The sequence below is a fragment of the Myotis brandtii genome, unplaced genomic scaffold, assembly GCF_000412655.1.
Source record: "Myotis brandtii unplaced genomic scaffold, ASM41265v1 scaffold143, whole genome shotgun sequence".
Taxonomy (NCBI): domain Eukaryota; kingdom Metazoa; phylum Chordata; class Mammalia; order Chiroptera; family Vespertilionidae; genus Myotis; species Myotis brandtii.
This window is the reverse complement of record NW_005355115.1, coordinates 1066846-1087832: the sequence shown is the minus strand read 5'-3', so window position 1 is coordinate 1087832 and position 20987 is coordinate 1066846. Positions and strand designations below refer to the sequence as shown.

At 38.3% G+C, this 20987-nt stretch overlaps 1 protein-coding gene across 6 annotated transcripts in view; it reads left to right on the top strand.

Moving 5' to 3' along the window:
* Window positions 1-20581, top strand: part of SLC25A27 (solute carrier family 25, member 27) — a 22082-nt gene extending 1501 nt beyond the window's left edge. Inside the window, exons 1-11 of one of the 6 annotated variants that reach the window (XM_014535358.1) lie at window positions 234-643; window positions 1233-1262; window positions 2540-2731; window positions 4759-4843; window positions 5387-5509; window positions 6712-6726; window positions 7840-7952; window positions 8291-8375; window positions 12367-12459; window positions 13237-13339; window positions 18577-20581. In XM_014535358.1, the coding sequence (XP_014390844.1) occupies window positions 2578-2731; window positions 4759-4843; window positions 5387-5509; window positions 6712-6726; window positions 7840-7952; window positions 8291-8375; window positions 12367-12459; window positions 13237-13339; window positions 18577-18648 (843 nt within the window). In that variant the 5' untranslated portion in view covers window positions 234-643; window positions 1233-1262; window positions 2540-2577 and the 3' untranslated portion in view covers window positions 18649-20581. Of the gene's footprint in view, window positions 1-233; window positions 644-1232; window positions 1263-2539; window positions 2732-4758; window positions 4844-5386; window positions 5510-6711; window positions 6727-7839; window positions 7953-8290; window positions 8376-12366; window positions 12460-12704; window positions 12772-13236; window positions 13340-18576 lie in introns of those variants that run through there. The other 5 variants (XM_014535357.1, XR_313276.2, XM_005860930.2 and 2 more) reach the window with 5 other exon arrangements.
* The last annotated feature ends 406 nt before the right edge of the window (window positions 20582-20987 follow it).

Sequence of the window (20987 nt, the reverse complement as noted above, 5' to 3'; positions counted from 1 at the left end):
CTCCCGCCGGTCGTTGTGGCGCCACCCTGGGAAGGGGTGGCCGTGGGGGAGCGGGGGAGGGGAGGGAGGACCGGTAGGGCCAGCAGATGGCTCCGTTCCCGGGTGTGTGCAGTCCGCGAGGTTGCGCCCTGTCCTTCCCCACGTGTCCCGCAGATGCGGCGGGGTGCGGGCAAGGCCAGCTCTGTGTGGAGGAGGGATCGGGGGTCACTAAGGTCTTTGCTTTCCAATTTCGTCTCCCTCAGAGGTGTGCAGTTGTACCCAAACGTGTACTTTTAGCAGCTTCCTCTTAAGGCATCATTTCCCCTTTAGTGAGGATGACCTTTTGAAAAACAAAATCCACTTTTCATCCTTATTGAAATAATCTCTTTGATGTATATTCTTTTTTTAAAACTTATCTTTACTGTTGAAACTATTACGTATGTCCCTGTGATTTATATTCTTACACAGCCTCGCTACATCATTGTCTTTTGGGTCCAAATTGTGGAACCAACTTGTGGGACTTAAGTTACTTAAGTTACTAACTTAAGTTACTTAATTGAGCCTATACTGAGCATCCGTCAGTTGGCCACTTGGAGCTTAACTCGTCTACTGTGTTTACCTTGCAGGATTCTGAGAAGTCAAAAATAAATAAATACTAAATCCAAGACAAGACCCCCAGTAATCGTGTTGTTATTATTATAATTACTGCAATGCTAGAGACTGTGGAGATATAGTTTAAAAGACCCAATTCTGACCCTACAGGCTGGTGGCGAGACATGCATTCTTATAATGAAGGCATTGTTAGGTATCATAAGAGCATAGAGATGAGCAGGTACCTCTGTGTAAGCAAGTCAGGGAAAACGGAAGGCCACCTAGAGCAGATTGATGAGGCCCTCACAGGAGCAGGTGGTGTTTCTTCCAAGGATTTTGTGAGTAGTGCCTACCGTTCCCTGCGAAGCCTTCACTGTGCATTTTACGATGACCCTTTCATTTTGTTGCCCATTTAAAACAAACAAAAAGTAACAGCTCTGATGTGTTATCGTTTGTAAATGTTTGCCCTGTTCTACAATGAGTTTAGTTTGTATTTCCAGCCCAGCCAGTACATTATCTGTTGTTTCGCCCTTTGTGCTCCTCCACTCTTGCCCTTTGAACCTTCTCCTTTTTTCTCTGTCCACTCAAAACTGATGGAGAATTACTTTCAGTCATTGTTTTTATTGAAATATAATTGATCAACTTTTTTTTAATTTAAAAGCAGATTGCTGAATGATTAGATATATTTCCAGGTGGGTCTTTTTGTTTTGTTTTGTTTTTGTTGGTTTTGTTGGTTTTTAAAAATTTATTTAAACTGATGTTTCCCCCTCTGACCAAAGGCTTTTGTAAAGGAACATTTCTTCTGTTAAAAATTCATGGAGAGTTGTGAGGAGGCTGGGATGGGAGGCAGGGAGAATCCAAACATGAGATGGTTCTGAGTGCAAAACAATTTAGGATCAGAACCTGGAGCATGATTTAAGTAACGAGCAAGAAAAATAGATTTGTTTTGAGAGTCATAATCTATGCTCATATAGAGGCTCCTGTGTCTTAAGACTTTTCATATTTCAATGAAGCATTGCTTGAATCCTCTATATGTTAATTACTTGTTTTAGGGAAACTATCGGCAAGATATAAATTTTTCCAAAGACCAGTGGTAAGATTTAATATTCTCTTCCACTTTGTTTTCTTTTGGAAGGACATAGCTATGGCTTTGTATCAAGTGGGAGTCATTGAAAAACTTCTGTAATGTTAGCAATGTTCCTGAACTTAACTGAATCTGGTCATCTCAGTTATTTGGGACATTGTGTATATAAAGTTATGAGCTTGATATTCCTACTCTGGCCTAGCTAGTGCCACTCTGTTTCAAGGTAAAAGGTCTATAATTCAAAATGTAATCATTAGAAAAATAATTTTCAAGGGCAGTTGGTACTTGTAAGGAGGCCATGCATAAAAATTGTCAGTGCTGGAAAAACAATATGTGCTTTAATACAAGGCCAATGAGCATGCCATCCCCGTATGCAAAAGATGACATTATAAACTCCATATTGCATCTTCTGTATCTCAAACAAGTTAGTGAGTTATTTGCGTGTGAACATCATCTATGAAATTATAGAATTTAGCTTCATCTGGCATTCAGAACCTAGCATAAGTAATACAGTATTCTAAAAGTCACAGTAGATCTTAATCACAATTACAGTCAAGAGGACATTACAGAATATGGATACCTGAAATTATAACCATTGGAAAGCAAAACTTAAGGACAAAAAATAGATTTTAGACTGAAATTTCTGAACAAAAAGAACCCAAGGCTTGTCACTTTTCCTCCTGGTGATTGGGATGTGCTCTGGAACAGTGGTTTGTAAATTTGGGACTGCGTATGAATCAACTGATTTCCATAGCCGATTCTGATGTACTCTAAAATTTGAGAATCACTGATCTTGTGACTAAAGTGTTAGTCCTGTGATTTTAGAATTGTTTGTTTCTCTGATTATTGTGAGTTTCTCCCTCATTTTGTATTTTTTTGTATTAGCAACCTTTCCCCTCGATCTCACAAAAACTCGACTCCAAATGCAAGGAGAAGCTGCCCTTGCTCGGTTGGGAGACGGCGCAAGAGAATCTACTCCCTACAGGGGCATGGTGCGCACGGCCCTCGGGATTGTCCAAGAGGAAGGCTTTCTAAAGCTTTGGCAAGGAGTGACACCTGCCATTTACAGACACGTAGGTATTTATCTTGATTCTGGCTGGTAAGTTTGTTTTGATTTCTGGGTTTGTCTCCCCTGCTTTTCTGTTTGGCTCTATCCAAAAACCAGTTAGTTTTTTCTACTAATGTGATAAATGAATATATAGTCTCTTAAGAAGAACAAAATTAACTACCAATTGTTATTAAGAAATTATTGCACTCAATTTTTAGAAATACATATAGGATTATTTAGGGATGAACTGTCATCATATCTGTAATATACTTTAAAATAATTAAGAAAAAACAAATAACATGAAGCAAATATGGCAAAAATGTTAGCACTTTATAAATTTGAATTATAGATACTGAGGGAGTTATATATCATTTTCTCGACTTCTCTGTATGTTTCAAAATTTTCTTAATAAATTATTTTCAAGTTTAAGAAAAAAAGCATAATTTATGTATTTATCTATTATAGAAACTTTAAACACAAAATTAAAAATGTTTAGGTTCTTGAAAATTAAATATATTTGACCACAATTCCAAATCTCACCAATACATTAGAAACCAGGCTACTCTGAAAAGACTGTCTGTCCAACTCCGGCCATAGAGTAAATGCAAAGCAGGTGCTTTTTGTTGCCTGTTTCCCAGGCTACCTAACTAGCTAGCTATGTGGGCCTTTGGTCACTCTTAAAGGAAAATAGCGATAAGCACATTACAGCCAATGAGAGCACTTTTCTGCTCTGCTTCCCAAGTGGCACTCACAAAGATAGGACGTGTTGAGTTTTCAGCTTGTGGACAGGGGAACATAAACTTGGCTTCAAAAGGTGGTAGGACAGTCCTAAGCAGTGGTTGGAGCATCAGCCCGAGTACTGAAGAGTCACCCTGGTCAAGGGCATGTTACCCCGGTTGTAGGTTCAATCCCTGGCCCTGGTGGGGGCACATGCGGCAGGTAACCAGTCCATGTGAGAGCACATTGATATCTCTCTCTCTCTCTCTCCCCCCCGCCCTTCCCTTTCACTCTATAAAAAAAAAATCAATGGAAAAAAATATCCTCCGGTGAGGATTGGAAAAAAAAAAAAGTGGTAGGACAGGTGTGGCATTTTTCTCCTCTACATTCATCATGTTTCCTCAACTATTGAAGGGACCCTTAATCAGAGAACTGCCCAGCAGTAACTTCCATCTTATTATTTTTAAAGCTTCAGTTTTTCAGATGAGTAAGTTAGAGTGTATTCATCAAGAACTATCCAGAAATGTGCATAGAGACTGTTATTGTTTGGTACTTTGTATATTTTTGAATATCTTGAAATATTTCATCAAACTTCCAGAAATATCAAGAAAAATTCTCTATATGAATATCATGTACTGATTTTAATGATTTTTACTTTTCATCCTTTAAAAAAATATTTTCTCCTTTGCTTCCCATTGTTGTTTCAAATTTCACTTCTTTTCATGTGTATTTGTTGACCACCATATATGGTTTTACAGTTAAGCTTAATTTCATATATTTGACACGACTGAAAAATGACTGTACTATAATAAATTATCCAATAAAGTTATACATGTTTATTGAATGAAAATGCCCACTGTTTACCCAGCTCTGTACTAGGGCATATAGGGTAATGAAAACCTCATGGTCTGATGAAAAGGTGAGCAAGAAAATCAAGTCCATCTCTAATCAGTATGATAAATGCTGAATTAGATGTGTGCCTGTGTGGTTCTGTGGGAACACAGGGGAAGCAGCAGGTGCCATGACAGCCTAGAACACGGGAGCAAAGGTCAGAGAATGTTTCTGGAAAAGTAGTTCTGAGTTGAGTTTTGAAGATCGGAGGAGTTAGCAAGGCAGAGAAGGGAGAATCCATGCAAGAAATATCAGCCAGCCGGTGAGAAGGCCTGAGGCTGGAAAAGGCATGCCCATGAGGAGAGCCACCAGGAAGTTCGTGTGCCGGAGGCATAGGCTGCATGAGGAAAAGAGCCAGCTGGAGAGGTCGACCAGGCCAGGTCAGAGGTCCTCGTATTGTATTAAACATATAGCTGAATCCACTTTTTTCATGCTCTCTCTTACACAGTGTACTCTGGAGGTCGAATGGTCACATATGAACATCTCCGTGAAGTTGTGTTTCGCAAAAATGAAGATAAGCATTATCCCCTTTGGTAAGTTTTGTTTTGAAAATAAGATGCTATTGCCCCTAAGGTTTTAATGTTTTATCCATTAGATTTACATAAAATTATGCATTGTACCGCAATCACTTCAAGTTACAGGCTTAAAATAATAAATATTAACAACTTAAATCCAAATAATTGACCATTTACTGCACTTTGTATACAAATGTATATATGTACACAAAATTATGTATGTATTATTTAATATTTTAATATTAAAAATTGTTTTAGAATACATTCTTTATTCCTTTTTCTACTGAGAATTCCAAGGCTTTAGAATACGACAGAGATGGGCCCAAATTCCTGCTCTACCAACGTGCAACGTGGGCAAACTATTTGAATTTCAACTCTCTGTGGTCCTTTAACCTTGCCCTCTGAAAACAGACAGATCATCCACTTTCCTCTGATTTGTTTGGGTCTGTTCCTCATTTTGTCTTAAATGTCATATGCAAGGGCTGTACCAGTGTGGTACTGTTTACTACAAAACTTATGAAATTAAGTCATCTTTAAAAATGTATCTCCTTGTATAATCAGGAAATCAGTGATTGGAGGGATGTTTGCTGGTGTGGTTGGCCAGTTTTTAGCCAACCCAACAGACCTAGTGAAGGTTCAGATGCAAATGGAAGGAAAAAGGAAACTCGAAGGAAAACCACTGCGGTAGGTTCGCTAATTAATGCACACCTTTCTTTCCCCCTTTGCCACCATCGTATTTTGAACATTTACCTAATGGACATATGCATTTTTGTAATTCAGCATATAGTAAAGACAGTAATTTTGACTCTTTTAATTTGGAAATTGTATGCATAGGAGGAGAGGTAAGGTGGATCTTTTCTTTGCATGATAAACGTGCACATGTTCCCTACCAGACGAATTATGTGTGTACTGCCTTTCCCAGCCCAGGCAGCAATACACTAGTAAAGAGTTTGATCATTAAAATTTGCCCTGCTCTGAATCCTGATTTAGCATGGCCTGGTGTTGTTGAAGTCAGTTAACATTTCTAGTCTCTGCTTCTCTGACTTTACAAGGGGCCATCTCAGAAGGTCTACCTGACAGTGAGACTGCCTGGCTCATAGGTGCCAAAAGCTTAGCTTTCTTCCCTTTCTCCCTGAAAGAAGGGAAATAGCAAAGTTGACCTTGCAAATGGTTCCTGCTTCCCTGTCCAGTCTGCTTCTCTTCTTTTTACCAAGTTTAAGGAAGTTTTGGGAGTTCGCTCCTGACCACTGCTCTCTGCTCTGCTGCTCCCTGAGCTGACTCAGTGGAAAACGAGGTTGGGCTGGGGAAGAGCCTGCACCACAGAGGAGAAAGGGAAACCACTCTGATTTAACCAAGTAGTTCATGGAACCCCAGGGCCTATTTTGTCATCTGGCAACAGGGTCTAATTACTCAGTAGCAGGGAGAAGTGATGTGGCCTTGGTTGGATATATAGGGAGAGAACTAACTATTAGGATCCAGAAATAATCTGAATTGATTGCCTCAATTTTTTCCCTCTCTCATCTTTAATGTTGGAACTTTTTGGTTTGCTGTAGTAATAAAAAAACATTGAATACTGTTATAAAGAATATGAATGTTGGGATCAGATAACCTGGGATTCAAATCCAGCCTTTACCACATTTTAACTCTGTAACCTTAGTCAATTTCCTAACCTCTCTAAGCTTTAGTTTCCTCAGATGTAAAGTGGAGTTAATAATACACACTTCATAGAGTTTTCAAAAATGAATTGTACCATATGTGTATAAAAAAAGTCTGGTGCTTAATAAGTGTACAATAAATTTTAGCTACATTAGCCATTTATGACCATACCTCCCATGTAGCATCGTAGCAATTATGCATGCCTAATAAATGTCATATTATCTTTTCAGTGCGACTCAGAAAGTGTAAGTCCTGAGCAAAAGCCACACAGCACAGCTAGTAAGTGGGAAAGGTAGCATTTGACTCCAGGTATTTCTAACTATATCAAATCCAGATCTTTATTTTATACCAGAGGTTTCCAGATTTGGCCCATGGTTCAGTACCATTTTTAAAAATATATATTTTATTAATTTTTTACAGAGAGGAAGAAAGAGGGATAGAGAGCTAGAAACATCGATGAGAGAAAAACATCGATCAGCTGCCTCCTGCACACCCACTACTGGGGATGTGCTTGCAACCAAGGTACATGCCCTTGACCGGAATCGAACCTGGGACCCTTCAGTCCGCAGGCCGACGCTCTATCCACTGAGCCAAGCCGGCCAGGGCTCAGTACCATTTTTTTTATCTGTGTAAAGAAAAATAAGCAAAATAAGAATAAAATAGTAAATTTTGATAAAGCCAACGTATTCTATTTTAAACCTCTTACGATGAGGTTGTCCTTCTTACTTTTTGGCCTAAAATTATTTCTTTAAAAGATTATGTGAGGATCATTGTTATTTGATGAAATTACAAAATTTGTAGGTCTCCCACAAAGTAGTAAAATGAACCCAGAGGTACGATAACTACTGTTCCCTCTTATAATTAATATGTGCACTAGTTATGTAAAATATCGAGAAAATAATTTTAATGTGTTCAAAAATTTGAGAAGAGGTTGACACAGTTTATAAAAGATTTCCATTAAAATGATTAATTAAATGTTGGCCTTTTTTCTAAAGGATTTTTAAGTTTATCTGGAAATTAGATTTCTGTGGATTGCTTTAATTTCTAACAATTCTGAGTGATTAAGATGTTATTTTACTTCAAATCATAACAGCTATACAGTGGGGCCTTGACTTAACGAGTGTCCCGACTAACGAGTTTTTTGAGATACCAGCTGTCTCTCAGCCGATTTTTTTTTTGCATTGAGTTGATAGAGTAATTTGAGTTAACGAGCTCCTTAACGAGCTCCTTAACTGAGCTCGGTCTCGGAGCGAATTAAACTCGGAAGTCAAGGCCCCACTGTATAGGCAAGCTTATCCAGTTGCATTCCATACAAAGGAATGCATGCAGCTTTTACATTCATTATTATTTTCCCTTAGATTTCGTGGTGTGCATCATGCATTTGCAAAAATCTTAGCTGAAGGAGGAATACGTGGGCTTTGGGCAGGCTGGGTTCCCAATGTACAAAGAGCAGCGCTGGTGAATATGGGAGGTAATGGAAACTTCATTGAATTCTGAGAAGCGTAATAGCCTTAATAATTATTGGCACTCACCTCAGAAAAAATGAAAAATGTTACTATTTTTTAATAACATATACTGACAATAGTCTTCTTTTATGTTGTACAATAATTGAGAATTTTCCTTAGAGCATTTTTACTTTTTGGTATGGCATGTGAAAAGGATTTCCAAAAATAAGCAAATTGTGACAATAAAGATATAAGACCAAATTATTTATAAGGTCTCCTCTCTGCTCCACACCTTCTCTAAGATTCAAAAGACATTCATTGTTGAATAAATAAATAGTTGTCTTCTTTTTCTTTCTATTGCCAGATTTAACCACGTATGATACAGTGAAACACTACTTGGTATTGAATACAACACTTGAGGACAATATCATGACTCACAGTTTATCTAGGTAAGTGGTTGTTTTAGTTTTAGACTTTATTTTTTTTCTCCAGATCACCTTTTCTTCCATATTTGACATACATTTTTTTGTCTCTTTTGATTGGGAATCTAGGGGTATCACACTTAGAAAAAGGTGATAGTATATTTATAAAAAGCAGTTTTCTTAAAGTTTGTTGCAGTTGAAATGGAGAAGACCGAGACGAAGTTGTAGAATGTTGTAGATTAAACTTCCCCAAATATTTGCACCTTGTTGGGGCCCTGCCAGGGCCAGATTCTAAGGATCAGCTCTCCAGCTCATTGAGCATCTTCTATGTTAAAGGCACTCTGCAGGGCCCTTGTAGTCAGTACAGAACGTAAACCCAATTCCTCCGCAGTATGTTTACCAAGACAGAAAGCAAGATAAGCGTAAAAACACTGTACAGTAAGTGACTAGTTACTGTAGAGTTCGGAGGAGGGAGAAGTAATAACCACTTGGAGGGGATAGAATTAGATATGTGTCTTGAAGGCCTGTACTTTTGATAAATAGAGACAGGAAGAAGAGCATTCCAGGAAGGAGTAGTACGTACCTTTATCTCTGCAACAATTTCAAATATCCATTAGAATGAGTTATTTTATAGATGTCTAATATCCTTAACATTATAGTGATTTTATTTAGCTCTCCTTATCTTGTTTCCAAATTCTAGAACCCTTTATGGTGTTTGGACAACCCCAAAAGTATATTAATAGTGCCAAACCAATGATATTTGAAGACATATAGGTAGAGATAAAATGATTCCTAATTCAGGTTCAACTTAACTAAATATTCCTGTGGTAGTGTTTCTTCATTCTTCCTCTTTTAAAATCAGTGTTGTCTTTAGTGTTGCTAGGGCAATCTTTTTATATGTCTTTGCATACTGTTCTTTCCCATTCCAAACTCTTACCCAGGTGTGTTCACACCATACATCCTCTGGCCTCTTCCTAGAGCACTGAGGATTTTAGGGCTCCTTCCACTTTAACCTCCATCCCCATAAACATATGTGTTGTATCTGTAGTCACTCATACGTTTCTTTCCTCCACTATCTATGTGCATGCTGTCCCCTCTGCCTATGAGACCTTCTTCACCAGTTTCTACCCAGTCAAGTCATCTTGAGACTTAGCTTTCCAGATGCTTGTCTGGACCAGTGTATGCTGTACTGTGGGAGCAGGTTAGTCAGGTCTTTCGGAAAGTCCCACGGTGATATGATCTCTGTTTCTTTTTTCTTTTACCTTATCTTTCTAACCAGATAGTCTTTGAAATCCCACACTTCTCACCTAAGATTCATGGATTTCCCAGCAGGAGTAAATCTGTTTAATGTACATGACTCCCAGATATACCTCCCAGATAATATCTTTTTTGGAAAGACTTGAAATTTCCAGCCAGTATATATTCCAGCCCTAATATGAAATAACTTAGCTTTATTCTTCTCTAATTCAGGTTTTGAGAAAATGGGATGATTGGTATTTGGCTCATTTTTTAGCTCCACCCACTGGATCAGGTTTTTAAGTGCATTGCATGAGTATGTATAGTATGTGAGGCAACTCAAAGTTGCTTACTGTGAATGCAAATCTAAGTAGGTAAGTAATGCTGTGTGATCTGAAAGTTGTGGATGCTGTGTCGTAGGATAAAATGAATGCTCATGGGTGCGTGAAGGGGACTGCAACTCTACAATCAGAGAGCTTTACCCAAGCCATCAACATCTGGGGAAAAGGAGTTCAATATGAAGAATAATAAAAATGGTGTAAGCTCTGGACTACACACTTAAACATGGTGAAAATGGCAAACTGTATGTTATGTATATTTTAGCACAGTTTTTTAAAATAGTGTAAGTAAAATGAAGTCCTGGAGTAGGGCAGGAGCCATAGAAGCCTGTGGCCAGGATTTGGATTTTAGTGAGGTGGGAAAGCAGGTGACAAGGTATGTTAATAGGAGAAAGAAACAAAGGAAAGATGGGAGTAGAATTAATGGTCAGGAAATTGTATAGAACAAAAAGACCAGGATAATCCCCTTTTTTGTTTTTGTAAAATCATGAGGCTATTAGGTAAAACTGAAAAGGTCAGTCTCCATTGTGTGAAAATTATATGTGAGCATGGTTATTTAGTTGATCCTGAAGAGTGTCGCTGATTCTGACACAGGGCTGATGGGATATTTTAAACTAGTTTTGTAGAGAACCATTGGTCTCCTAGAGAGAACAGAAGACTTGTCCAGTCACCTCTGTCCATTTTCACTTTCACTGTGTCCTGGGCCTCATTTTGGGCTATTACTAGCAAGGAGTGATAAAGGTCAACAGCAAAGTAGCCTGACGCAATAAATCTCCTGTTATTGTCCTATCTTCTTACTTTGGCTCTAGGTGTCATCGTACTTGAGGCTTTTTTAATACATAATTTGCTCTCTTTTAATGTTTATTTTTTAAAGATATCCAGCCAGGCCCTAACCGGTTTGGCTCAGTGGATAGAGCATCGGCCTGCAGACTGAAGGGTCCCAGGTTTGATTCTGGTCAAGGGCATGTACCTTGGTTGCAGGTATATCCCAGCAGGAGGTAGCTTATCAATGTTTCTCTCTCATCGATGTCTCTAACTCTCTATCCCTCTCCCTTCCTCTCTGTAAAAAAAAAAATCAATAAAATACATTTAAAAAAAATAAAATATATTTAAAAAAAAAATAAAGAAGATATCCAGCCAGATCATACTGTGGCATCAAAACAATTTGATAAGAGGATGAGGCCATCAGCAGTTGCATCCTAAGGTCTCTGTTTAATATTTTACACAATGTTCCTTTCTAGCTTTCCATTAGCCAAACATAAGCTACTCTCTAGGCTTCCATGATCCCATACTGTGGACTCAGCTGCCAACTTCTGGACTTTGGGCCTCTGTTTTCTGTGATCAGGTTGGCCACCCCTCTTCTCATCAGATGCCTTTCTCTTGGAAAACTTTAAGTAGTTAATGAGTTGTCTGTTTATGAAATTTTGATTATGTTCCTGTATTATCTCTCTCATGTCTGTACACATCATGAACTTATAGTGGTTTCTTAACTTTTCAGTCACTCATTTACATACTCTTGATATACTATGCTGTTGACTTCCATTTTGTCTCTTTTGAGTAATTGACAAGAAACCTTTAACAAGGAGTGATTAACCTTGTTGGGTAAAGAGAGAGCGGTAAGCAGAAACTCCTCAGACCTTGTGCCTAAGCATAGATTGAAGGAAAAACTGGGAATTTTCCAATTATATCGGGAGCAGGGCATTCCAAATGAAAGAATTAAAGGCATGGAGGTATTGGTTAGTGTGGTAAGTACAGAGCTTAATTATAGCATTAGAGCATAATGCGCAGAGAGAGTACCTGGAATAAAATCAAACTCCTTCAATGGCCTTCATGGGCTGAACTCTGCTTCTTTAGTCTTTCATCTGGATGGACCCTCTTGAGGATGCTGCAGTGACGTGGTTGCTTTCCCCCTCTGACACACCAAGAGTATTCCTGACTCAGTCAGGGCTTTTACTGTGCTCTTCCTCCTGCTTGCAAAGCTCCTCCTCCAGGTCTTCGCATAGACACTTTCTTCTCTGCTGCGACCCCCTATCACATTACCCCATTTTATTTTTTCATAGTGCTTATCAGCACCTGACATTACTCATTTTTCCTGTGCCACTCCACCAGTGGAGTGTACGTGCCTCAAGGGCGGGATCTCATCGTCTTGTTCTGCCTACCCCCAGTAGGTTTTCAATGTATAATTGTCTTGTTTCCTTTTTAGTGGACTTTTGTATAAGTCATCCACTGACTGCTTGATTCAGGCTGTCCAAAACATTCTTTTGTTTTTCCTTTTTTCTACCTCTTTAATGAATTTAGCATTTATTTTAAGCTAAAAGAGCATTATTATGAAAGATATAGTAATTTATTTAGTATTCTATTCTTCCTAAATGTTAAATTCCCTTTTATTAAAATTTATAAACTGATACATATTATCATGCAATTTCATCTATTTGTATTTATAGTTTCTGTTCTGGACTGGTAGCTTCTATTCTGGGAACACCAGCTGATGTCATCAAAAGCCGAATAATGAATCAACCACGAGATAAGCAAGGAAGGTAGGTAGAAAGTCTTCAGTGTCCATGTGTCTGAATGTCTGTAATAACATTGATCTTTAAAGACGCTTCCCTGTTTATTCTTGATAGAAATGTATTTGTGTGTTTGTGTGTTCAACCAGGAAGTTGTTTTTATGCAATTACTTGCTCTTTGTCTGATGAAAAAGTACTGTGCCTTTGGGGAAATGAGCTAATTTAACAATCATATTTAGACAAAAGATATTTATTGTGACTTTATTGTTTTCAAGGAGGTTTTGAAAACATACTCTGCTGAGAATTTACAGAGTACTTTCTTCAGAAGCTTATGACTTACAGGTAACATGGAGAATTTGATCTGACATAAAACAGTATTTTCTCTCTGGAAGAGATCAGGTAGAGTGAATTCTAAGTATAAAACCAAGGGTGGGATGAATCAGAAGAGTCAACCTTAAAAATATCTTTAAACTCAAAAAGGTGATCTATATACAGCAGGTCTTCAAATAATGTCATTTCATTCAATGGTGTTTCCTTATAATGTTGATGAGCTGCCGTAGGAATTTAACTCTTGTTTCTATCAACTAGCTTGTGGTGAATTGGTTTTGTGAATACACCATTTTGCTTGAAGTCGCAGAACCTATCAACATTAAGTGAGGACTTACTGTATACAGAACCACAAATAGTATTTGTTCTAAACAAGCAGGAAATATTTAACTTATAGCAAGTTTCCTTAGTCTGTTTTTAATTTATATTTATTTATTCTCACACAAGAAATTCAACAGAATTGTCTTGTTTCCTTTTCAGGGGACTTTTGTATAAGTCATCCACTGACTGCTTGATTCAGGCTGTCCAAGGAGAAGGGTTCATGAGTCTGTATAAAGGCTTTCTACCATCTTGGCTGCGAATGGTAAAGTTAGGTCTTTCCTTCTGTTGTTTTTGTTTTATTTGTACTTAAATTACTTTTAATCTATAAGTATTTTCCCTTTTCTCTTCTGGCATGGCCCTGCCCCCAAACCACAGTTTTTTCTTTTTGTTATCTTTGACTTCTCATCAGAATTCTACTACCTTCTTTGGTAGATTAAAGTAAAATAATTCAGTTATATACAGAAATTAATAGATTGATACTCTGTTGTTATAAAGCCAGTGGATAGATTTTTCTGCATTGTGAAGCCTTTAGTAGTCTATTTAGCCAAAATATTGTCATTCTGGACAGATGTACTGATTTAATACTGGAGATCATTCCTACGGAAATGCTAATGTTTCAAACAAAATTTGTTAGTTTGATGGCACATGTTGCATTACCCATTGATATTTATTATCACAAAATTCTGCTTAGTAAGAAAGCATTATGTCATTTTTATTTGGTTTAAATGTTATTTTTTTTAGAATTAGATAGACTTATTTAAGAAACATAAAACTATATTAAAAACAAAGTACCCAAATATTTTGTAAGTTAGAAAATATCTGAAAGAATGGCTGAGTTGTGGGTTTAGAAATTCAAACAATCAATAATTTACACCATATAATATTAATTGAGTGCCTATGCCTTGCCAAGCCCTGGACTCAGAGTGGGGCTTTGGGACAAATGGAAGATTCTCGGCCCCTGTCCTAGTGCTGGAGCTTGTAGTCTAAGTGAGGAAACCATTGACTAAGAAGCTAGAAGTGATGGGGAGTAGGAGAAAGTGCATGGTGTTGTGGGACTTTATAGCAAGTAAGTGTAGCCTAGGCTGAAAGATTAAGAAAACTTTTTTGGAGAATGGACTTTTGAACTGAGAGATGAGGAACGAGTAGTACTTAGCCTAGTGAAAAGGGCAGAAAGGATCATTTTAGGTGGAGGGAATAGTTGGAGTGGATGGAGAACATGATGAGTTCAAGGAACTGCAGGAAAACCAGTTGGTCAAGGCCCAGGGATATGGAGGACAGCAGCACAGGCTGAGGCCAAAGGGGCAGGGACCAGACTGGAAAGGGCCCCGTGATCCGTAAGAGTGAGGGCACCAACTGGATGACGTGTGTTTTTAAAAAGAGCATTCTTGCTGCCATGTGGTTCTGGAAAAGCCTAGGAGTAGTGATAGATGAAAGGTAGTGATGGCTTGGACTAGAGTATAACAGTGTGGACAAGAGAAGATAAATTTTAAAAATATGTAGAAGATAGAAATGTGGCTGGAGAAGACAAAAGTCTGGCTTCACTCCCAGATTCTACCTTGACAGATGATGTAATTTCCTAAATGGGATCATTCCCAGGGAAGAAGACTTTGTGGTAGAATAACAAGTTTAGTTTTAAATGTGTTAAGTCTGAAAACATATCTAGATGATTACCTTCACATATTGGTCTGGATCTTGGACTACGGGGATGGAGATTTAGATCTGAGCACCCTCCACATCTAGATGGTCATCGAAGCTTTGGGAATAAATGATGTCACCCAGGGATGGTATCTATCTATTAACATGAAATTAACTGCCAAAGCCATTGCCAATATCTGATGCAAAAGTGTACCCAAGTTGTAAACCGTTACTTTGACTGTCTAGATCAGCGGTTCTCAACCTGTGGGTCGCGACCCCTTTGGGGGTCGAACAACCCTTTCACAGGGGTCGCCTAAGACCATCAGAAAACACATATATAATTACATATTGTTTTTGTGATTAATCACTATGCTTTAATTATGTTCAATTTGTAACAATGAAAATACATCCTGCATATCAGATATTTACATTACGATTCATAACAGTAGCAAAATTACAGTTATGAAGTAGCAACAAAAATAATTTTATGGTTGGGGGTCACCACAACATGAGGAACTGTATTAAAGGGTCGCGGCATTAGGAAGGTTGAGAACCACTGGTCTAGATTATACCTTGAAATTATCTTACATCTGTGGATAGTTCTTATTGGAACGGAAGATTTTTATTTGGCCTGCATGAACCAGGCACTATTATAAGTGCTGGTAACACTAAGGGATAAGATGTTTACTTTTTGTACTAGAGGAGGTTACATTGTGATGGAGAAGATAGATATATATTTAAAAGTACAGAAATAAAGCTAGCATTACCAAAATCACTTGGTATATAGTCAGTACTGCACTAATCATTTTTATGGCTTAACTCACGGATTTCTCCCAACAATCTATTTAGCAGGTTACTATCATACCTCTCTTTTATAGAGGAGGAAACAAAAACTTAGAGTTTGGATACCTTGGACAGGGCAGGTGGTTAACCAGTGGAGTTGGGGCATTAAAGTCAGTCAGCCTGGCTCTAGAGGACATAGTCTTATTAAGGAGGTTATATTAGTGCTTTGCCAGTGGTATGGCCAAAACACTGTGGGAACATGAATAGTGGAGTAAAAATGGCTTTAACTGTTTAGGACACCATAAAAGCCTTCACAGAGGTGATAGCTGATCTAAGCTTTGAAGGATTAGTAGGCATTTGTGAAGAGTAACATGGGTATCAAAGAAAGGTAGCATGGGCATCAGGTCACGTGTGGGCCTGGTGTTGGGAGAACTGCAGAAAATTCATCGTGGCTGGAGAACAGGCGTCACAGGGCAGTGGTAGGAGAGAGTTCTAGAGAAGTACTTAAGGACTCGGCTGAGAAGGACCTTGTTGGCCAAGTTCTGCAGTTTAAGTGTAATCCTGCGGTTAGCAAGCAGCTGCTAAACATGGGAGCAATGAGCTTGGATTTTTGGGGGGACAAGATTACTTTGGCAGCAATGAATAAGATAATTGAAGGCTAAGATACAAGAAAGGAAGTTTTGGCAGTGATATAACCAGCAGATGATTGTAGAAATGGAGAGAAAACAACATTCTAGGGACACTTCTGGTTAACTCTATAGGACTTAGTAACATTATAGGTAGAAGGTGGGGGAGGGAAAGAGGAAATGGGACTTCTGCGTTTCTGGTGTGGGAGACTATGAAGCTGGGTGAGACCATTGGTGATAAATAAAATCAGGGTCAGGTTGGAGTAAGGAGCAAGAAGAACATCCAAGGACAAAGAAATACTGAGACCACATAGATAACAACAACAAAATGAGTACTTAATGTATGCCAGCCTCTAACCTCAGCTCTCTACACATTAATTATTTTTTAAAGTCCTACAAGAATCTATTAAAACAGGAGGTGTTATCCTCATTTTTCAGATGAGGCAACCATGGCTCAAAGTATAAGAAACTTGCTCAAGTTCATATTGCTAGTGTGTGGCAAAGCTAGGAATTGACTGTTCAACTCTAAACCCATGCCTCTGAATAATGCAGTATACTGAGTGTCTCAAGATCCTACAGCTAGTTTTAGAAGTTTTAAAAGAAAAGAGAAAGTGTGTAGCAATAGAGCCTTGTTACCAGAGAAAGGCTGGTGAACCACCAGAGATCACCGGGGTGACATTGGCCTGTTGAACTGACACAGTGCATGACCCTGACCTTAGAAATCTGACTCATGAGTATGTCCAAGAAGATTGGCCTTGAAATTGATGAGTGAACCACAGTATCATCTCAGTCACATTGAGAAACACATGTAGCCAGTGATTCAGATGCTGGACAGCATGCTTCCTCCTACATTGAAGCAATAGGGAGCCAAGTTACAATCAGAAGATTGCTTGCTGAACACAGAATAATGATGAGGAAGAGCCGTTTGTAATCTTAATACTTAAAACTATCAACTCAAGAGCTCTTATGTATTCAGCTCCTCAGTAATAGGCAAGGAGAAGGACTCTGCTGTTTTCCCAAGAGTGATGGCAATTGGTAGAGCAGAGCAGGCAACATGGGTGCATATATACTTGGATTTTTTTCAGTGGTACAGCTGTGCCAGTGAGGAAAAAACTAGTAAATATGCACTACCCACATATACACCTGCACAGAGGCCCAGTGTACCCCATTTATATACTACCCATGTTTTCTGGCTTTGTGGTCTCCCTCTTTAACTTCTTTTCAAAACCCAGCTGAACTCAATCCCAATCCCTTCCACCAGGTAGAGGCAATATGACCTCGCTTTGCTCAATCCCTGATTAATATAGTACTACATTTTGTTTGCATATAGTGTGGCTGCTATGTCACTAACTTGAGGAAGAAGTCTAATGACCAGAGCAATTAGGAATAAATGCATAGTCCATTCTTAACTAAGGCCTCTGCTCCTTGCTCCATCTACAGTTATGTTCGTGGTTCACTGCATTGTTATTGTCACAAGAATATGATATCATCACAGCTTCGCATTATTTTGCGTATGTCTTCAGACATTTAACTGACCCAGATGTGGTCTCCTAAATCCACTCTATAGTAAATTCTCAGTCTATAAATATACATTAATATTTCCAAACACATTGACATATATATTGCTTTACAAATTGTCTAACCAAATACATTCTATAGTCTAATTGCTTGCGTTTATATCTCTAGTTTGATATTGTTTCTCTCTGATCAACATTACCCATCACCTATGAACCAAAACATACAGGAATGGGATCCAAGGCACCCTTTCTCTAATGGTTGCTTCCAATGTTTATTCTGTGATTTCCCTGTGTCCTTTAGCATTTTATAACTATTGTTGAATAACCATCATTCCCTTATGTGTAATTCCTTTTGGCACAGTTATAACTTCATTCAAGTTAGTCTTTCTGAGCTGGAAGCTCTTCTCTAGTTAACATGAATTTTTACACCCATTTTGTGATACCCTAGGTGTTGGTTTTGTGACCTCTCAGGATATTTTTTCATCTTCACTTTCAGTCTTTAAGTGCCTCCTTGTCATCTCCGTATACACCAAATGTAGAGGAGCCAGCCTGGAATTCAGACATGCTCAGCCTGAGCCTTTAGGCAGTTACATGCAGTAAAAAGAACTCTGGGATGGAGGCCAGAAGCCTGTAGTCTAGATCCACAACATGTTATTAGGCATTTGATTGCTAAGCCTCAGTGTCCTCGTCTTTAAAATGGGGATATCAACTATAAATTGTTCAGAGAAAATATATGACAGGAAAATGTTCGGCGAGAAATAATGCTACATGAAAATATTTTGTGCATTATAAGGTGTTTTGCAAGGGCAAAATAAAAATATTTGTTTTTAGCCTAGGTAGATTCAAAATGTCTTTGACATTTAAAGATGTTATACATATATGTAGAATATTCAGAATTGCTTTAAAATGTGCACTAACTTCTTTGGTTAATTTTGCAGACCCCTTGGTCACTGGTGTTCTGGCTTACTTACGAAAAAATCAGAGAGATGAGTGGAGTCAATCCATTTTAAGCCCTTAAAGAGACAGTGTTCAGTATCAGTGAAATATGGGCATCTGCAACACCCCCCTATTATTTCTACCTCGTTAAGAAGACACCTTCCACTGCAGAGACTGATTTATAGGGGAGAGCACTTTGTTTTTCTCTGGAAGCCCGAGTTCTCTTTGACTCCTCTTTGTTCAGAAGCAATCTGCGTGGATAACACAGGCCACCCAGTGGACCCAGCAGAGCACTTTCTAAAGACGAATGCAAGCCTGACCACTTCCCTTGGGAGATCTGACCTTTGAGACGTTATTCTGTGCTGAAGAGAATAACAGGAGAAGTGCCAGTGGGAGACAGCAGCTCAGATCTGGAGTAGACAATAGGGATGGGGAAGAATACACACATACATAGTGACGAAGAAATATATTTAACCCGTTATGTCAGTATTTCCCATTGAAACTTGGTAATTCACTTTCCTGTTGTTGTTAACGTGCACATACTGTACATTACATAGAAGTGGATGAAAATTCATGAATAAATACTTTGAATTTCCCTAGTGTTGAAGGACATTAATGTATCTTTTCTTGCCAGGAAGATGAAAAAAATCAAGGTGGTAGGATGTTTGAATTTGAAGGAAAGAAGCTGCTTTCTGTCAACACCCCGTGGTTAGTTAGACCTGTGTTAACTGGTCAGCACTCCACGTACCTGCTGGGGGCTTCTGACAGCCACAGACTGAAGCTTAATGAAAACAGAGTATTTACTTTGTCCCACATCCCGCTATAACCTGGATTTGTTGCTAGCTCTCAAGAAACTTCAATATATTAAAAATTCAACTCACTTGATTAAAGTGCAGGTGGATAGATCTTTTTATAAAGCATCTTGTTATCATAAGCCCTTTAGTGGCAATTTAAAAGCAAGGCTGAGGTTAAGTCAGCCAGTTCTGACATGTCCTGGTACCCTCTCTTGTTTCCCCTTCCCTAACACTGAGGACTCTAGAAAGAGAGAGAGCCAGAACTCAGAAATCACACTGAAGCTGTCTCTAGCCTGAATCTTACTCAGTTTGACAGAGCTTCCTGCCAAAAAGTGATAAACTGCCTATGATATAGTTATATCTCCTTTCAGTCCCTGAATCGCATCCATTTTCTAATTTTAGAAAGATGAGAGAGTTCTTCAGATTCACCCGTATCCACCTGCTCCCCCAGCACCAGACAGTGGGCATGTCTGGATGGATGGCTACAGTTATGGGTAAATGTTGTAACTGTCAAAATAGGAAAACTCAGAAAGCCCAGACCTAAGAAACCTGACCTTGAGGCTAACCAAACAATCGTTATGGACCTGGATGCTGTTGAAAAGGTTTACAAGTGCTCTGTGGTTGCACTAATGCACAATCACTGCCATTGACGAGGGGAAATGTACTCTAAAATATATTTTCGTGTGATGTACTAATTTGCTGATTTTTCTGTACAGTGTGCATGAAATCTTTAGGTGGTGTAGTTTCCCACTGCGTTTGTCAATCTGTATGAATCGAGTTGTTAAATACATTTAAAATAATATTACATAATTACATTCCCAAGTGTTCTGCATTAGAAACACTTGGAGAACTTCTGTTATTTTATGTTTTATAATAATTAAAATTAAGTAAAGACTTAATTTCTTCTTATACTGGATCAAAAGAACTATATGCAACTGTACCCTAAAAATATTTATTTAGCTTTATAAATAAATAACACTGCTTCGGTTTTTCGGGTAAAAACACTGCTTAAGTACCAAGATTCCTCTTTGGTACCTGGACTCAACATGAGTGATTGGAATTTTTTAACCTGAAACGACTCCCTGGGACCATCTGGTTTAACCCTCTCATTTTACATGTTAGAAAACTAAGGCTCAGAGACTTAGAGTTGTTCATGCTTGTAAGTTACTTAGTAGCAGAGCCAGGATAAAAATACAGATCTAATTACAACTAACAGCTATTGTACGGATTTTTCTTTATGGCATTTTTTGTCTTATTCATGTTAACTTCAGTTGCCTTTAGTGTAAATTTTAAAATGGAGTCACCGTGCTTTCGTTTGAACATTAAGACCCTCATACTCTGACCAAATCCTGTATATTTAACACATATAAGCCCATCACATTCACATTTTTCCAGGGAAATCATGTTCATTCATGTATTTTGGAACTTTGCTTTACTTTTACCAATTTAAAATCATCTTGCTCCTCTCCAAAATAATCAAAAGTAAATAAAAAGGAATAAAAAGTTCAGTAATTTTGTGTTCATACTAAAAGACAACCATTTTAATCTCACATTCTTACTACATTACTTCAATATGTGGTTTTATCTTCAATTCAGAATTGATAACACTTAACATCTAA